This window comes from Delphinapterus leucas, chromosome 5, assembly GCF_059928025.1.
Source record: "Delphinapterus leucas isolate spDelLeu-1000000601 "Yukka" chromosome 5, BTC_Dleu_Yukka2, whole genome shotgun sequence".
NCBI lineage: Eukaryota > Metazoa > Chordata > Mammalia > Artiodactyla > Monodontidae > Delphinapterus > Delphinapterus leucas.
The window spans coordinates 107,711,675-107,731,661 of NC_143133.1; the positions used below are offsets into that span (position 1 = coordinate 107,711,675).

Consider the following 19,987-nt stretch of genomic DNA (forward strand, 5'->3'; position numbering starts at 1 on the left):
AAAACATACTTCACTTTGTAAATGTACATTAGAAGTATTAGAAAGACATAATCTTTGACTCTATCACTAAATTTCATCTGTCAAAGGAGATAATTCTGAACTATAATATTTGGTGTTATATCAAGGCATAGTTCTTAGAAAGATGCTTTTAGGATTAAGACGGAATTCTACTTATAACTTGAATGTCACTATCATCCATAGTAAAATTCAGGCAGTATATATACTTATTTGTCTTTTTGTTTATATGTTGGTGTACCTCAGTTGCGTTCAGTATGTTTATTTTATGTTAAGAGGGTATTCAACTCCCATCAACTGATTTACTTATGCAGATTTCCTTCCAATGAGATTGTCATGTGGTTTAAGTATATATACTCACTCCTTTACTTAATTGTCTTTATTTGATGATGTCCTTTATACTATATTAGATTCTTTGTAATCTTTCTTTTCAGTGCTAATTTATTGGAAACATTTGTCCTATTTTAAATTATCTCCTACTCCATGTATATAGTCCTCTCTAAACCAACTAAATAGTTCTTCATTGATCACTGGAAACACATGATATATGCAAGTTTCCATCTCTGTACCTCTTCTTAAGATATTCCCCTTGTCAGGACTGTTCTTGTGTTTCCCCTCTGCTAATATTTATCTTTGGCTTTAAGTACCATTCTTCAATCATTCATTCAACAGATTTTTACTGAATATCTAACATGTTTCACTCACTATGTCTAGGCTTTGGAGGTGTAGCAGTGAACAAGATACTTAAAGTCCTTTATCTCCTGGAGCCGTCAATTTAGAGGAAGCAATACAGTTTGATGAGTGTTATATTAGGGAAGTACAATGTATTATGTTCTTCTCCCTAAAGCTTTCTCTGACCACCCCAACTTTTAGACATCCTTTTCTCTTTTGAATTTCTAGAGTACTATTTGTGCCTACAACCAATTTCCTCCTAAAAAATGTATCCTTTCACTGTTAGATCTGTGATCTGATCTGTAGAGGGGAAGTAGCACTCACGTCTCCATATCCCAGATCCTAACACAGTTCTTTGCAGAGTAAAAATGAAATAAATGTTTTTTGTGATTATGATGTGTTATATCACTCTTCATACCTACCTAAAGCTTATATCAAATAATTAAATAATGGGAAATTTAAAAAGTTTTGTACTGCTCATACTGAATTCTCTCTACCATTTTGTCTCCTAGAAATAATTGTCAGTGAATATATTGGTAACTTTTTATCACTGAAATACAGTTGACTCTTGAACAACATGGTTTTGAACTGCACAGGTCCACTTATGTGTGAATTTTTTAAAATAGTAAATGCTATAGTAGTACCCTGTCCAATGTTGGTTGAATCCATGGATTTGGAACCACCCATGTGGGATACAGAGGAACTGCAGATAAGAAGTGCCAACTATAAATAACACTCAGATTGACTGAGTAGAGAGTAGGAACCCTAACCCCAGTGTTGTTCACATGTCAACTGTGTGTATAAATTGATAACCAGCAACTCAAGTATATAAGAAATGTCCTAATTTGAATTCAAATCTTCTTTATATTATGCTAGTAGGAAGTTCTTTCACAGTTATTAGATGGGTAGGGCAGAGACCTCCTTTTCCCAGGGCTTGAATGAGATCCAGGCTTATGTGATATCTAGAAAATTGGCTCTCACATCTTCAGTTCATCTTGTTCACTAGTAATATCTTCATTGTCTAGGACACATGGTCTTTTAGAAGCTGGCAGCTCTGCTGATTATCTAAGCTTGAGTTAAGAAATATTTGCTGATGCCAAATCCCTGGTGCCAAGGGACTGTCTTCCGTAAGTGCACCATCATGAAGCCATTGTGTAGAGGTGGGCAAATTGTCCTCTATGTAAGGGTGCTTGACTGAAGGAAAGGAGAAGCAGAAATCCAACCTGTACTGCACTTGCCAAACTGAGTTCTCTTGGGGCTGAATTAGCCCAGAAGGATTGCTTTTTTCTAATTTATACAGAGGCACTATATGGGCAAGTAGGGACCTTGATTACCACTTACCATACCCTAGGTTCCAGCCTAACCTCTTCATCCCCTCCCCTTGCCCTCAGGCTAAAGAAAGCTGACTACAGATTTTGAGAAACTTGGTTCCCTAATCTTGAGGAAAAACTCTTCTTTGGTTTCTGTCTTTTTAAAAATATTAACCTTTGACACTCCTTCTCCTAGACATTTTACATAATCTCCTGTTTGCTTAGACTTTCACAAAGGACAGAAAAAGAGGATGTCTTCAGGAGGTCTCTGCTCTGGACCTTGCAAATGTTCTGGAAATGCCTGACAACTCTCTTGAAATTGGAGAAGTGTATGGGGTGGGAGGTTGGGAGGTAAAAAATAAAGAAGCAAAACGTAAAATTCCTATCTCGATAAATTTCAAGTGAAGTATTAAGCTTAATTTTTAATTAATAAAGTTTAAAATCTTAATTTTGAAATATTTTTATAATGTCCACTCTACAAAATTATAGGGTACCTATCTTTAATAGGAAATTGCAAGTAAAATCTATGGTAATTATGGAAACTGATAAATTATTACCTCCCTCCCAGCATTACAGAAATTATGCAACTGAATGTTTAACATAGTCCAGTAAGATTTAAAATTGCTTTCTTCATATCTTTTATTACAAATTTCTTGTTTATTTTATGTGTAATTTTGCTCCATTTAATTTTGAGTTAAATTAACTGAATTTATATTTAGAGTAAGCTGTCAACATTAAAATAAAATAAATTCATAATAAATTTATGTGTTTAAATAAAGTAGGCCACAAACAAAATATATTTCTGTTAATTGAATGTATTTTTAATAAATTTATTTATTTATGGCTGTGTTGGGTCTTCATCTGCTGTCTAGGCATGGTCTCAAGAAAGAGTATATTTTTTGCATATTTTTACTATGCAATATGTATCTCTGATTTATAATGCAGATGACTGATCTCCCAAAACTTGGGAGAAACCTAACATCTAAAATTCAGCCATTATATTTGTTTTGATTCCTAGGAGAATTATATAGAAGCATAATGAGTATAACAGGCAAAAGAAGGACAATATCCTCTAATTGTGAGAGCATTAGGGTGAGGGTACGGGTGGGCAGGTATTATTGAAATTTAAAGAATAAGTAAATAATTAAACCAAAATGCTGCTTTTGGTTTTGAATACACAAGGAAGGCATGGTCCTCCATTACTATTGTAGAACAAGACTTGGCAATAGTAACATTCCTCTTTACTAGCACAAGCAATATGGAGTGAAAATAAGACATTTTGGGAAATTTTCTCAAAGCTGGAATTTATTGAATGCATACTTCAGCAAATTGATAGTTATAAAGTGACATATTTATATATGGGTAAATAATAATTATAGCATATTTTTAAAATTCTTCCTATATGTGTAGTATATATACATATACACATATATAAATAAAATAGTTTTTTCAGGAGAACCAGTTGTTTTCTTATCATAGAAGAATGAAAAGGTTTTGTTTACTTTTTTTAAAAATTGCTTAGAATATATGTTAAAAACATATTTTAAATGTGTAGCACTGTATATATTATGTAATAGAACCCATGCTTTTTTGATGATTAAGGATACAGGCTTTAGAGTTAAACAAATCTTGACCTAAGTTCCAAATTTATCATAAATCAGCTGCATAACCTTGGGCATATTACTTAACTTCTTTGAGCCTTAGTTAATTTTTTTAAATGGAGATGATACCTTACCTTGTAAAGTTGTTGTGAAGATTAAGTGTGATAAGTTGTTGTGAAGATTAAATGTGATGTTTATTAAGAGTTTTATTTTAGTACTTGACTCATGTCATGCAGTAAGTTATTTAGCTAAAACAAATTGAATATAGCTTTTTGTTGCATAAAATATGTCTTTTGTCAATTAGACTTATATGCATCATTGTGGAGAAGAGATTCTTAAAATTGTTGTATGAACATTCCATCATTTCATTTATGGTTAAACTTAACAGGATCTTCCTTTTAAAAAAATTAATTTTGTTCAGTTTAAATGTTTTGCAAGTCAATGATCAGGTGGTTGTCAGGCATTTGGAGGACAAGCTCATTTCTACCCTGCTTAGTTAATTATTGTGATTGTAAACAAAGGATGTACGATTCAAAGTCAAGGAACATTTCACATGGATGATGGAGGTGATAATAGCTTAATTCCTGCTGAATTTTTTTTCTTTGCTCTAGTGACTTCATACTGACCTTGTCCAAAATCTGATGACCTCCCTATTTCACTCAACCATTTGGAAAGCCGGGCCTGCCATAGCTGGCCCTGAGGGGGTATCTGAAAGACCACTGAGTCACTGACCCATGTCAAGACTGGATTTCAAGTCTGATCTATAGGACCTCTGAAATAGTTATACATGGGGCTTATTGTACACAAAAACCTAACTGGCTGCATTTTTCTGCTTATTAAGTATCCTGTTAAAGCGTATTTTAAATGTCCTTATTAAAGTCATGTTTATATTACTTAGTTTCTCATGCAGGTCATTTTCTAGGCTGATTATAAATTTTGATCTTTTATAAGAGTTAGTACCCTAAAACTAAACTTGAATGTTTTGAAATGTGAGCAAAACATACTGTTACACTGTGGCTAAATGCAATGAATATCTTCCTGGTTGGTGATGGACCAAAGCATTTTAATGCTTATAAAGATTTTGTGTTTTTTTTTCTGGCAAAAATTCCATATACCTCAAAAAAATCTAGTTTAAGCTGTTGTTGAAATTACAGCATGTTAAACTCTGTTTACGACTTGTCAAACCTCAAATATTACTCAAATGTTGGTATATAAGAGTTTTGAGTTTGTAAGACTTGTCCTAAAGGAAAGCATGTGACCACCCAGTAAGGTGTTATTTAAATTTGGTTGGATGGGATCTGTCTACCTTAATAGAACTTTGTGATAGGGCTATGATATGAAAAGAGTAAAAACTTTCCTATGTTTATTTTGTTCTTCTGCACAATAGGAAATGATCAGCCCTTTTATGAATACCTAGTCAGTATTCTACAATTTATAATATGACATTGTCTTTTATTTTTATATAGGAGTTGATCCCTGAATTTTATTATCTCCCTGAGATGTTTGTCAACTTCAATAATTATAATCTTGGAGTGATGGATGATGGGACAGTAGTGTCTGATGTTGAACTTCCTCCTTGGGCCAAAACCTCAGAAGAATTTGTTCGCATAAACAGATTGGTAAGATAGTAATCATCTACTCTGTCTGTCATGAGCCTTTTCTCAAAGTATCTTTCATGTGTTGGTATAATCATTAACCCTTGCTCTTCTGGGCAAAACTGTAGTTGATAGGGATAACTAAAAGTGATGTAATAGTTCATGAATCTCCATATATACTTTATAAAATCTTATTGATATGAAAGGTATAATGTGTCTTTTATTCTTTTATGCAGAATTTGGGTTACTTTTATATGAACAAGATGATTCAAGATTATAAGTGAATTTCTTATTGAATTCTATGCTTTTTCAAATATGAGTTTCTTGTACTAGGAGAAGAACATAATTCTGTGTTCAGGTTGGAAGGCCATTGTACACTTTGATAATAGAAACAAGATTTTCAAATTATATGCTGTATCTGTCTTTTGAATGAAATCTTCATCTAATATTTAGAATATGAAAACTTAAAAAGTGAAAAGTGCAATAATCATTGTGCTTACAACCAACTCTTCATAATCCTCTCCTGTGGACTCTTTAATGTCCTCTGTTGTATGGGTTCTGGATTATTTTATGAAAAAATATATGACTTTTCCTTTTTGCCTTTAACTTTCATAAATGCCTAGAATCAGGGAGCTTTATTCTCAGTTTTTTAAAGTAGTTTCTTTATCATACTTCATACTTCATATTAAAAATGAAACCTAGGGCTTCCCTGGTGGCGCAGTGGTTAAAAATCCACCTGCCAATGCAGGGAACACAGGTTCGATCCCTGGCCTGGGAAGATCCCACATGCTGCAGAGCAGCTAAGCCATGCACCACAACTACTTAGCCTGCGCTCTAGGGTGCACGAGCCACAACTACTGAGCCCAAGTGCCACAGCTACTGAGCCCAAGTGCCACAACTACTGAAGCCCGTGCACCTAGAGCCCGTGCTCCACAACAAGAGAAGACACGACAATGAGAAGCCCTCGCACCACAACGAAGAGTAGCCCCCACTCGCCGCAACTAGAGAAAAGCCCGCGCACAGCAACAAAGACCCAACAGCCAAAAAATTTAAAAATAAAACAAATAAATAAATTTATTTAATAAATAAGTAAAATAAAAATGAAACTGAAATTGCATTGTGTTTTTAATTTTACTAAAACAAGGAAAATTATTTCATTTTAGTTTTCTTGGTATGCTTACCTTTTCTACCAACAATTATATATATATATGTATATATATATATTTTTTTTTTTTTTTTTTTTTGCGGTACGCGGGCCTCTCACTGTTGTGGCCTCTTCCGTTGCGGAGCACAAGCTCCGGACACGCAGGCTCAGTGGCCATGGCTCACGGGCCCAGCCGCTCTGCAGCATGTGGGATCCTCCCAGACCGGGGCACGAACCTGTGTCCCCTGCATCGGCAGGCGGACTCTCAGACACTGCACCACCAGGGAAGCCCAACAATTATATTTTAATCCTGTACAGTATTCTAGATCCTAATTGTAATCCCATTATTACTGAAAATTCATGTTTTACATATACTGGAAGCAGTGCAGGGGGAGTGGAAAGAGTGTAGGCTTTGAAGTTAGACCAGTTTTCCTAATCGTGGATAACTCACATTGCTGGTTATGGGACCTTAGGCAATTTAACCTTTCTGAGCCTTGATTTCCTCGTTGTAATTTGAAAATTATTTGTGTAAAACTGTAATTATATATGTAAAATACCTAGAATTTTCTCTGGCTTACAGGAGGCCTTCAGGCAATAGCACCTAACATTATTCTATCACAGTCTTAACATACATGTTGCATTTTGGTTTACTGCATGTATTTTTCAAGATTTTTAAGTTAACTGTAATTAAAATGAGAGCCCAAGACAAAGCTTAGCTCTGAAAGATGTTAAAGGAGATGTCAAACTTTTAAATGTGACAATTGTCTATGGTCGTGTTATTTTTTTGGTTTTTTTTTCTCTCCAGGGGTATGTAGATGTCAATAGAAGGTCTAGTCATTCTGCAGTTTTGGGGTGTTTTTTTTGGGTTTGCTTTCAATAATTTTCTGTGCTTTTAAAACACATTTATTGAGGTATAGTTTGCATACCATAAAATCCATCTTTTTAAAAGTGCTCAATTCAATGAGTTTTAATAAATGTATACAATTATGTAAACATCAGCACAGTCAGCTTACCTCACTGCAAAAACTTTCCTTGTATCTGTTTGCTCCCAGTCGTAGTCCCAGGCAACCACTGATTCTGTCTCTTTAATTTTGCTTTTTCTAGAAATTTTATATATATGGAATCCTGCCGTATGTAGTCTTTTCGTACCTGACTCTTTCACTTAGCATGATGTTCTTGAGATTCCTCCCTATTGTGCATATATCAGTAATTTCTTTGTGTTGCTGCATAGTATTCCATTATATAGATATAACACCTTTTGTTTATTTACCAGTTTATGGACATTTTGCTTTTTTCCAGTTTTAGGCTCTTAAGAATATTTGCATATATCTTAGGGTGGATATCTGTTTTCATTTCTCTTGGATAGATTCCTAGGAGTTTAATTAATTGCTCAGTCATATGATAAGAATATATTTACCATTTTGCATTCCCACCAACAATATGTGAAGTTTCAATTTGCCATATCCTTGCAAAGACTTGGTATTGTCAATCTTCTTTATTTTTTTATTTATTTTTATTTTGGGGGGGTAGGGGGTTATTAATTAATTTATTTATTTTTGCTATGTCGGGTCTTCGTTTCTGTGCGAGGGCTTTCTCTAGTTGTGGCAAGCGGGGGCCACTCTTCATCGCGGTGCGCGGGCCTCTCACTATCGCGGCCTCTCTTGTTGCGGAGCAAAGGCTCCAGACGCGCAGGCTCAGTAGTTGTGGCTCACGGGCCTAGTTGCTCCGCGGCATGTGGGATCCTCCCATACCAGGGCTCGAACCCGTGTCCCCTGCATTGGCAGGCAGACTCTCAACCACTGCGCCACCAGGGAAGCCCAGTCAATCTTCTTTATTTTAGCTCTTCCAGTGATTCATTGTGATTTTAATTTGTATTTCCCTAATGACTAATGGTGTTGACCATCTTTTCACAGGCTTATTTCCTACTCTTAATATGTTCTTTGGTGAGCTATCTATTCAGATCTTTTGCCTGTTTTTTAATTGGGTTGTATGTCTTTTTATTATTTAGTTGTAAGACATCTTTATATATCCTCCATAAAAATCCTTTATCCAACATATGTTTTGCAGATATTTTTCTCCTAGTTTGTGGCTTGTCTTTTCCTTTTTAATGGTTCCTTCTGAATCACCATTTTTTTTTTTTTGAGAATTATGTTGTATTCTGTGGACTTTCTAAGTATTTCAAGCCCAGGTAGTTGGAACATCAAAAGATTACTGTTAATTAAGGAAAACCAGGTATCTCAAATTAATGAATTTAGTGCGTCTCTATGTATGGGAAGATGCAAGAATCTGGGCTCTTTGAAGTCATTCCTTTGATATACACCTTAGCTGTCTGGGGCCAGTATCCTGTTCTTTCCCTCCTGAGTCCGGGGGTTGCACCGTTGGGGGTGGCTGCAGTGCCTGAGGGCTTACTGTGGGGCGACAGTGTATGGCAGGCTGAATCACCATTGTGAATAAATGTTTTTGCTATTAGGTAGATATAAAATAATATTTATATAATATTTGAAAGTTGTAAATAATCATCCCCATTCTTGAGGAATATATTTTTTAAAAAATTAAAACCATGTTCTGATCATTTTATTATTGAAGCATTTTTTCTCAGTTTATACTTTTAAGCCTCAAGGGAACCAACTCTCTATTAAGCATTACCATATTTAGTATTGTTAAAAATACAAAGAAATTTGTTAATGTGTTTGCTTTAAAAGAGGTCTAAGAGGCAGAAACATTTGAGTAAGTTATATTTAAAGCTCTTCAACAATATTTTGACAATTAAGAAAATGTAACTGTATAAAGTAAGCCACTCTCCTGATAGTACCCCCATCCCTACTCTCAGTACCCTCTCCTCAGAAGAACCAGGTCTATTTGGAACAAGTCTCACAAGGGCACCAAGGAAAAGAAGGTGGCAGCTTACCAAATTGTTTTCCAATAAGATTTTGGTTTTGCCTGCTCATGCTCTAAACTTATGCATGCCTATCAAATGTTAAACAGTAGTATTTTATAATACTAACTGCACATTTAATGTAACTTATTGAGCTATTAAACATTTGTCCCAGTGATTCCTCTTTCTCTGAGTTTTACAGATGTCTTCATCTTCTGAATAAGCTTATATTCTTAACAGAACTTATAAAAATTTACTGCAAGTTAAATGCAAACATTTTACAGTGAAATATTTACATCTCTGATAATTTTAACTCATAATTAGAAAAATACTTGATTTTACTTACATGTGCCTTTAGGAAAGAATTTAATAGCTCATTCATTCATTCAAAAATATTTATTATACACCTGTGATGAACAAAGCTTTCCTATGGTGCAGTTCATATTGATTCGTTTTAAATTTTCCTGTTAACTTGCTGTAAGTGACTAAATTATTAGTATGGTATTTTATGTATGTTAGCCTGTTATCACATAAGGGTTTTATCACCCTCCTCTTTTTGGTTTACCTCTTCAAGTCCACAGATTTTATGCAATGATTGTAGCTCATGAAATGCATACTACTTTGATCTGTGACCTTTTTGTGGTGCTAATCGGGTTCCTGATATCATTATACCTTGCTCATTAATCATATTTCCTGCAGCCCGTCAGGCAGCCAGACAGCACAAGTCCCTGTTTTCAGCCCTCTGTTGGCAGGTTTCTGCTTTTCCAGATTATTACAGACGATACTTTGGCTTCTCATAGCCAGAGCCACATCAAGCTGTGTGTTACAATTAAAGTCAGATGGTCCTCAGGTTGAACAGGGATATAGTGTTGCAGCTGTCTCTCTTCCTGGAACAAACCAGCACCAAGAACAGATGATCTATAGGACAGTGAATAATAACAGATTGTACAGTACTCCATTGGTAGCGGGGGATCATAGATTTAATTAACTGACATACTCATTTTAAGATACCCAGCACGCCTTTTTTAAGTATTTGGTTGCCCAAGTATTATTTCAAGGGAATAGAATATTTTTAGGAGCATGATTTTGATGGTGGACAGTAACGCTACATTTTCTTTGTGTTAGAGGCCTGTAACTGCTACCTTATCTATAACTATTTTACTCCTTGAGCTTTCTGTAGGTAGTGAAGATGTAAATAAGGATTTGTGAGTTGGCCTTAAGTGTCGAATTTATACACAGAAGATAATATCCTGTGTATTTTAGAAAGAAAACCTTCATAGGTCTGATTATTCTTTCAGGTATATAAATTAAATTTTCGTTGTTCTGAAGAGTCGGAATCAGGGTAAAACCAAAGCAGTCTTAAATACATCCAAGAGATTGGTCTGTTTTATTTAATACTTCCTAGACCAGAAGAAAAATTATTCCAAATACTGCTTCAGAAATATAAATGAGAAACAGGCTCTCATACTTCCAAATAATATGAAAATGTGTGAATTCAGACTGGTCATCATTATCTCATGATATAAGGTCGATGTTATGGACCTATATTATACTGCCTCTTACAACCTTTGAATTTTAAGTTGAATAACAGACAAAGAAAGTCATACTCTCAGCAGTAATATTTTTTGTAAAAGTTTATAAAAGTTGGTGAGGTGGAGCATTTTGTTTTTTCCACAGGATGTGTAATTTATTCAAGTTATAATAATAATGAAAGTAATTTGTTCATCTAACAGGTACTTACTGAGTTGCCTATCTATGTACCAGCACTGTTAGACTCAATGAACCAGGCAGACAATACCTCTACTCTTTAGAGGTTACTTCCTTTTTGATAACTTAGGCTGTTGAAATAGAAAGCTTCTCAGGGCTGAGAGGTGGCATGAATTTAGTAAAGGAAGGCTCCTATTAATGAATTGTCCTGAGGTTACCAGTTAGAGTCACCTTTGCTTTTGTGTATCTTCTGTAGCTTCTCTCTTTCCTACTGTTTCATAAAGGTGGGATGGGTTGTCACTTGCTTGAGAAGATAAAGAAAAATTAAATGAGTATGTTATTTTCTTTCCAGATAATATATGGACAGATTAAAAGTGATTTTTTATATTGTTGTCTACGAGAAAAATAAAAATTTCAAATTTTATTTCACCACCAACCTAGTCTTTTCCTATCTATTGGTAAAATTTAAATCTCTTCAGTGTAAATCTTCATAGATCTTATATATGTGCATGAACTAGGTCAGTCTTTTCTTTTTCCTTTGAATGGAAAATTTACAATTCTTAAGTGATGAGACTAAGACTCTCTTTTCCCTGATGAAAAAGTGCTATATATGTACATATAGCAAGACCTGCAGCTTGAGATGGCTGAATTTGTAGTGATATAGCAATTAGATTATTGTAATAGCATATTATGTTCTAAATTACAGTGTTTAGAAACACTGTAAGGTTGAAAGATTTGGTTGAGGTTTGAAAGGGGTTGTACTTTTTTGACCTGTATTCATATCCTTTTTTCCATTTTCTGAAGAAATGGGATTCAAAACCCTGTTTCTTAAGAGAGCTGACTAAGCAACTTTTTTTTTTTTTTTTTTTTTGGAATACAAATGCCAGAAGCTAACATGCTCTTTTCATACTGTTCCTTTTCCAATTGCCTTTTCATTTTACACATTGATAATGATATGGCCAAGAATGTAAATAGTCATGGTGGTATAGTTGGTGATAATTATTCTCAACTATGGGCGTATCCTTCCCTCCACTTCCCCACTCCCTGCAGTGGCTGGATCTAAAGCCCTGGGGAATGGGGGCAGATATGTATGAAAAATTTTAAAAAGCTAAAATTAATATTGTTTGGTTTGCTTTTAGTTCTGTATATCATTTACCGTGAAAATTCTAGTTCTGAATGGCCACTTAAATAAGTGGGAATAAAAAGATGTACTGTGTTGATAGATTATTAATTCTCCCCAAATTTGTTTATAAATGCAATATGAAAACCAATCCAGGTCCCAGTAGGTTTGTTTCATTTTGTTGGAATATAAAAAACTGATTGCAAAGGGCAAAGGGCCAATTATAACCACAACCCTTTCTGAGAACAAGAACAGATTTCAGAGGGACTTGCTTTACTATATATCATGAGTTATTTTAAAGCTGTAGTAATTAGGGAAATTAGGAGAAAGAGACTAATCAAAGAGAACAGAGAACCCAGAAACAGACCAGGACATATAAAGAAACTTCATCTATCGTAAAGTTGGTATTACAGATCTGTGGGGAAAGGAAGGACTTCTCAATTTAGATGCCGAGATAAATAGTAATTGTGTTGGTTTCCTAGGGCTGCCATAACAAAGTACCACAAACTGGGTGGCTTAAACAACAGGAATATATTGTCTCACAGTCCTGGGAGGCTAGAAGTCTGAAATCAAAGTTCAGCAGGGTTGGTTTCTTCTGAGGGTTGTTGGGGGAAGAATTGGTTCCAGGCCTCTTGCTGACTTGTATTTAGCTATGCTCTCCTTACGTCGGTTCACATCATCCTCCCTCTATGTGTGTCTATATCTGTGTCCAAATTTTCCCTTTTTATAAGGACATCAGTTATATTGGATTAGGGACCCACTCTACTCCAGTATGACCTCATCTTAACATAAGTAATTACATATGTAATGGCCCTATTTCCAAATAAGGTCACATTCTGAGTTACTGGGAAGTTAAGGATTTCAACCTATGAATTTGGGGGAATACCATTTAACTCATAACAGATATTAATATGGAAAAAAATTAAGTTGTAACCTTATACCATCAACAAAAATTAAAATATATTAAAGCTTTAAAAATAAAGTAAAAAGTGAATGAATGAATAAAAAAACAAACAAAAGGCAAAATTATAAACTTTTAGAAGATAATACAGGAGGAATTCTTTGTGATCTTGGAATAGGGAAAAGTTTTCCAAACAAAAAGTGAAATATGATATATTACATTAATTGACTTTTGGTTGTTAAACCAACCTTGCATTCCATGAGTGTATCACCCTTGGATGATATAAATTCTTTTGATCTGTACTGTATTTTTTGTTAATATTTTGTTGAGAAATTATTTTTTAGGACTTTTGCATCTGTATTCATGAGGAATATTGGGTTGTAGTTTTCTTGTGATATCTTTGTATGATTTTAATATCAGGATTTATATTGGTCTCATAGAATGAGATAGAGCAAAGTGTTACCTCTTCCTCTATTTTCTGAAAGACCTTGTGAGAGATTGCTATTATTCCTTCTTTAAATGTCTAACTGGATTCACCACTGAAGCTGTCAGGACATTTTATGTGTGTGTTGGGCGGGGGGAAGGTATTAAATTACTAAAACAATTTTTTACTTGTTAAAGGTTTATTCAGATTCTCTATTTTTTTCTTGAATCAGTTTCAGTAGCTTGTGTCTTTCTAGGCATTTGGCCATTTGATCTAAGTCGTCTAATTTATTTGTATGAAGTTGTTCATTGTATGCTTTATAATCATTTTAATGTCTCTAAGGTGGGTAGTGGTATTACCTCATTCATCCCTGATTTTTGGTAGTTTGTATCATTTTTTTCCCTTGGTCATTCTTGCTAACAGTTTGTCAGTTTTGTTGATCTTTTCAAAGAACTGACTTTTCACTTCATTGTTTTTTCTCTGTTGTGTTTCTGTTTTTTTTCCTTTCATTGGATTTTCACTCTAATATTCATTGTTTCTTTCCTTCTGCTTGCTTTGGATTTGGTTTGCTCTTTTACTGGATTCTTAATTTGGGAAACTAGTTATTTTTTATAATTGAAATATGGTTGATTTATAATGTTGTGTTAATTTCTGCTGTACAGCAGAGTGTTTCAGTTATACATATATATGCATTCTTTTTTTAATATTCTTTTCCATTATGGTTCATCATAGGATACTGAATATAGTTCTCTGTGCTATACAGTAAAGAAACAAGTTTTTTTAATTTGAGTTCTTCCTTCTTTTCTTTCTTTCTTTCTTTTTTTTTTTTTAATATTTATTTATTTGAATGCACCAGGTCTTAGTTGCAGCATGCAGGATCTTTTTAATTGCAGCATGCGGGCCATATTAGTTGTGGCATGCGGCATGCAGGCTCTTTTACTTGTAGCATGTGGGATCTAGTTCGCTGACCAGAGATTGAACCCTGGCCCCCTGCATTGGGAGTGTGGAGCCTTAACCATTGGACCACCAGGGAAGTCCCTCTTCCTTCTTTTCTAATATTGGCTTTTACACTATAAATTTCCCTCTATGTACTATTTTTGCTACATCCCATAAGTTTTGATATTTTCTTTGCTTAATTTCATTTCTCACAACATTTTCTAATTTCTCTTGTGATTTTTGAGTCATGGGTTTTTCAGAACTATACTGCTTAGTTTCTAGGTGTTTGTGAATTTTCCAAATTTCCTTCTGCTTTTTATTTTTAATTTAATCTCATTGTGATTGGAGAATATACTTTGTATGATTTCTGTTGTTTTAAGTGTACTGAGACTTGCTTTATGACCTAGTGTGTGGTCTGTGTTAGAGAATTCTTCATTTGCTTTTGAGAAGAATGGGTATTCTTATGTTGTTGAGTATTCTGTAGGTGTCAGTTGATCAAGTTTTTATGTTTAAATCTTCTGTATCTTTGCTGATTTTGCCTATGTCTATAAACTTTTGCTAGTTAGATGTTGAAGTTCCCAAATATTTTCTGTTCTGTTTTAGCTTCCTGTGTTTTTGAATCCTGCTATTAGGTGCATATATTAATATCCAATGGCTGCTATAACGAATTACCAAAAACTTGGGGGCTTAAAACAATCGCAGTTTATTCTCTCATGGTTCTAGAGGCCGGAGGTCCAAAATCAGTGTTATACTCCCTTTAGACGATCTCTGCCTCTGTCCTCACATTGCCTTCTCCTCTTCTGTCTATAGTGAAATCTCTTTCCACCTTCTTCTTAAAAGGATACATGTGATTACATTCAGGGCCCTCCCTCATAATCCAGAATGATGCTTCAATCTCAAAATCCTGAATTTAATCACATTGCAAAGACCCTTTTTCCATATATAACATTTCCAGATTCTAGTGATAGGAACTGATATCTTTTTTCAAGGTGGGGGCATTTTTCAGCACTATTTTCCTGAACTTCTTTTTCATCATAAATTGTCCCTCTTTGTTTCTAGTACTTTTTTAGTCTGATTTGCTTAATATTAGTATAGCCAATCCAGCTCTCTTGTGGTTGCTATTTGCATGGTACATAGATTTCCATTCTTATACTTTCAAGCTATTTTGTCTTTGAATATAAAGTCTATCTTTTGTAGATAGCATATAGTTGGATGATGTTATTTACCCAGTCTGATAGTCTCTGCTATTTAATGCTATTGTTGATATGATTGGATTCATGTCTGCCATTTTGCTGATTATGTTCTTTAGTCTTGGGTCTTATTGTTTCTCTTTTCTTACTTTAAAATTTTCTTTTATATTAAATAGATATTTCTAGTCTACCACATTATTTCATTAATGTTTTTTTTCTTACTATTTATTTCTTTTAGTTATTTTCTTAGTCATTACTCTAGGGACAAAATGCATCTTAATTTATCACAATCTACTTCAGATTAATATTAGCTTAATTCCAGTAAAATATAGTGACTGTTCCAACTTAGTTTCATCCCCTTACCCATATTTTGTGCTCCTTTCATGTACAGTACATCTGTATATGTTATAAACCCACTGTACAGTATTATAACTATAGTTTTATGTAATCTTATGTCTTCTAAAGAAGTTAAGAAAGGAGAAAAATGCCTATTAATTTTGTTTACTACTCTACCTTGAAAGAAACGTTCTGAAATGAATAGAAGAGTGCCTGAAATACTCAGCATCATGCAGGAATGAGATAATTCCCATAAAGAAAAACTTCCATACAATTGAAGTTTTTACTTTCAAAATTCCAATGTTTTTCACCATTTTCCTTGAAAATAAATCTTTTTGTGAAATAGATTACACATTTCCCTGCCTCTTAGAGAATAGCCTTTTCTGGTATACTCACTGTTAAATATTCAGGTATTTTTCGTGATATCCTAAAAAGTTGAGCTACATAGAGCTTTTTGTTCTTTAGCTAAAATGACCCACATTTTTCTGCCTTTTTTTGGCTTTCCTGTTAGCATTCTAGAGTTCTTACTTGCGCCAGCTGTCATTTTTCTGTCAGGGTTTCCAATCTTCTTTTGACCTATTATGTTATTTTATGCATATGTGGCAAGGTAAAAGCTTGAGGGATGCCCTGGTGACCCCCACTATTAAATTTAAACAAAACTATATTGTAAAGCTCATAACCTTATCCTTACCACTACCACCTCAGAAAACAAAATAAAACGAAACCCTGCAAACAGCTCTTCTCAAAACTCTCATTTTCCTTCAAACTTTTCATAAAAACCCCCTACATACCACCCTATGGCCTTTCTACAACCCATTCTCAATCTGGTTTCGTACACATGTGACTCACTGGTCATTATTCTCCTTACCCAGTGGACCTTCTATGCCTTTTTGCATATAGAACCCTGGTTTCAGGTGTAAACTGTATCTTTTACAGAGGTGTATCTTAAAAGTTTGGTGTATGGAAAACATAATCTGCATCAGAATCTCCTGAGGTACAGTTAATAAATAAGGCACAATTATTTATTCATTCATCACATACTTTTGAGTACCTACTTTGTACTGATACTATCCTAGTGGCTTAGTGTTGGTTAAGGGAAGAGAAGATGTAAACCCCCATCCTAACCTCAAAACAGTGGGGAAAATATGGACTTTATAATAAATGGTATGGGTTAGCTGTATGAAAAAAGATAACCTTAGTTTTATTTGTCCTACCAAAAACCAAGGACTAGATGTCTAAATGTGAAAAGATGAAACAAATGCTAGAGGAAAACTTTAGTGAATTTCTATATAACCTGAGGGTGGGAAAAAACTTTCCCAACTTTGACTGAAAACCCAAAGGTAACAAAAGAACTGATCACTTTGATTACATAAACACAGATAATTTTCACATAGCAAAATGCATCAGAAGCAAAGTCAAAAGACAAATGACAAACTGAATAAAAATATTTGAGAATTAAAACTTAGACAAATGCTAGGGAACCTCACTTATAGAGAACTCCTAAAAATTATAGAAAAATAAACCCAACAATATAATAGAAAAATGAGCAACAATTCACAGGAAAACAAATGTTAGTGCCCCTTAAACATATGGAAAAAAATATTCAGCCTCACTCATAGTAGGAGAAATATAAATTGTACTGAAATTACATCTTCATCTTTCAGATTGGCAGTATTCCAAAAATTCACCAAGGTGCTCTGCTGATGAGGCTGTGGGAAAAGAGGCATTCTCCTACATTGCTGATGTGAATGCAAAATGACACACTCCCAATGAAGGGAATTTTGCCAATCTCTAGCAAGGTTACCTATTTATCCTTTGACCCAGCTTACAGGTGTCTTTTCCAAAGTTACACTGACCAAAGTAAGAAATGTCATATTCACAAGTGGAATCTATTTTCTTTAGTAATTTTGACTTTGAAATTATTAAATGTTTTATATAACTTAAAAAATAAGATCAAAAAGAGGAAAAATCCAATGAAATTGAAAAGACTTTGAAATAAATGACCCTAATAGGATAAGTATACCCCTACTAGGATATGTATTATGGACAAAAGAACCAGAAAATATCTTAAACCTTTTTTATTAGCCTTATACTTAGGTAATATTGGTGTATTTCTTTTGAAACTATTATGGGTATATTGTAAATCAAGCAAATGAGTAACTGTGTTCATGTCATCAAGACCAAGATTTTTAATTTAAGAGGAAGAGATTCAAATGTAAGATCAGTAAAAATCAGAAAATTTTAGGAGCAGCCTGACAATGGCAGCCAGACTTAATTTTTTTCATGTGCCAACTGTTGATAAATATTTCAGTTACTAACTTGCACTAAACAGATGTGCAAGTGGTAACATATAAAGCAAAATTATTTGTCATGAGGAATTTAACCATCAAAGAAACCAGCATATTTCTTTTTTCTGGCCAGCAGTTTCTCTCTCAGCCAAAACTGTATGGGAATCCAAATACAAGCAAAAATCACTGTATGGTAATATTGATTTAGCATAAAAGACAGTTGGATGATCATAATTAACTGAACAATACTTGTTCAGTGCTTACATTCGTCTAGGTTCTGGGGATACAGAGGTAACCAAAACAGACAAGGCCCCCTGCCCTCATGGAATGACATGTAAATTCCAAAGGAAATCTCAATGGCCATGTTATTAGCCTGATGCCTCTGTTTCCAACACAGAGATAGAGTGCCTGCCACAAAAATCATAATATTCATATTTATGTGGTTGAACAACCTCTCTTCTAGGTTTATTTAGGACACACTGCCAAATTCTTACTTTCTGTGCTTCCCTTCTATAATCTGTGTTGACCATCCCCCTTCTTTAAACAGAGCACCGCTGATTAAATATGTTAATCACGTCATACTTCTATAAAAATTCACCCCAATCACCATGGTTGGAATTTGGATATTCTTCCCAAGTTATTACCTGGGCTATTATTTTGCAGATGGCTGATCTGATTTATTTCAGAGCAATTTTTCATAATTTAATTTCTTTCTTTAAGTTCTTAAAGTGCCTTGATGCACTGACTTCAGGGGGAAAAAAAAAAAAGGAAACCTTATGATAATGTACTGCTTGCCCAGAGCAGTTTATGTTCTCTAGAGGTTAGTTGTAACGAGAAGGGGAAGGGTGGAAGGAGAGAGACTTTTTATAATAGAAAAAAAAGGAGGCGGTTTAGAAATTATATTATTTACCTTTTCGTTTTTAATGTTTGTTTAAATTATCACAGTAGTGTGCTGTCTGGTACAGCTGGAAGTTATCTCTGCCAGGGACTAATGGTGATGGTTGCAGAAGAAAAGTGAGACTAATGCGCTCACAATATGTGACTGGAAGTGGAATTCACAGAGGAACCGTGTTCTCCTGGTTCCCCTCACGAGCACCATTGCTGCTGGTGATGTTCCATGGTGTTGGGAAGAGGTGCCTCCAGCCCCTCACTGCCTTTGTTCCTGGCACTGGACCATGTCACCTGCAGCGGCAGTCGATCTGACACTCAGCATCTTTGCTGGGATGCGGGTGGGGGTTGTTCTGCCTATGGACACTTTCATGCAACTCTGCCCAGTGATACCTGGTAAATGAATGCTTACTATGGTATTTATGTCTGTGTGATTTGCCAATAACTGATGTATGTCCAAAAAATTTTTTTCCAACTAAAAATTTTGTGTAAATCAGCAACTATCCTTAGTTATGGTAACTAGAAAATGACCTCTCCCCCAAAAGAAAGAAAAAGAAGAGAAGGATTGCTTCATGCTTTCCTAGCATTACTTATTTTTACTCTATTTTAGAATTGCTTAGAAAGTAAACTTTAGGATGGATATCAAAGAACTTGCAATGCTAGGAATTAACGAATAGCTGTATGAGTACTGTGTAAATACGAAAAAGAAGGCCATTTTTCTCTCTATTAACAGATACTCCAAATAAGTGTTAGGTTACTTTCTACAAAGTAGATATTCTGATGTTTTTTTATTTTTAAGCAAAGACAAATTTAGTTAGCATTACTGTTATAATATTAAAGAATATATTCAATTAAATGCCATGACTGTGATACTTGATTTTTATTTTACATGGAAATGTATGTCTCAGATTTTCCTGAGGCATTTTAGAATTTCTTTGGCTTAAATTAGTTTTGGATGTTTCTTTTCTTCTCTTACTTATGTCCT

The 19,987-nt window shown here is 34.4% G+C and overlaps 1 protein-coding gene across 4 annotated transcripts in view; it reads left to right on the plus strand.

Moving 5' to 3' along the window:
- Positions 1 to 19,987, plus strand: part of LRBA (LPS responsive beige-like anchor protein) — a 748,688-nt gene that overhangs the window by 590,916 nt on the left and 137,785 nt on the right. For all 4 annotated transcript variants that reach the window (XM_022599722.3, XM_022599721.3, XM_022599723.3 and 1 more), the window contains one exon: positions 5,065 to 5,217. In XM_022599722.3, the coding sequence (XP_022455430.1) occupies positions 5,065 to 5,217 (153 nt within the window). The remainder of the gene's footprint in view (positions 1 to 5,064; positions 5,218 to 19,987) is intronic.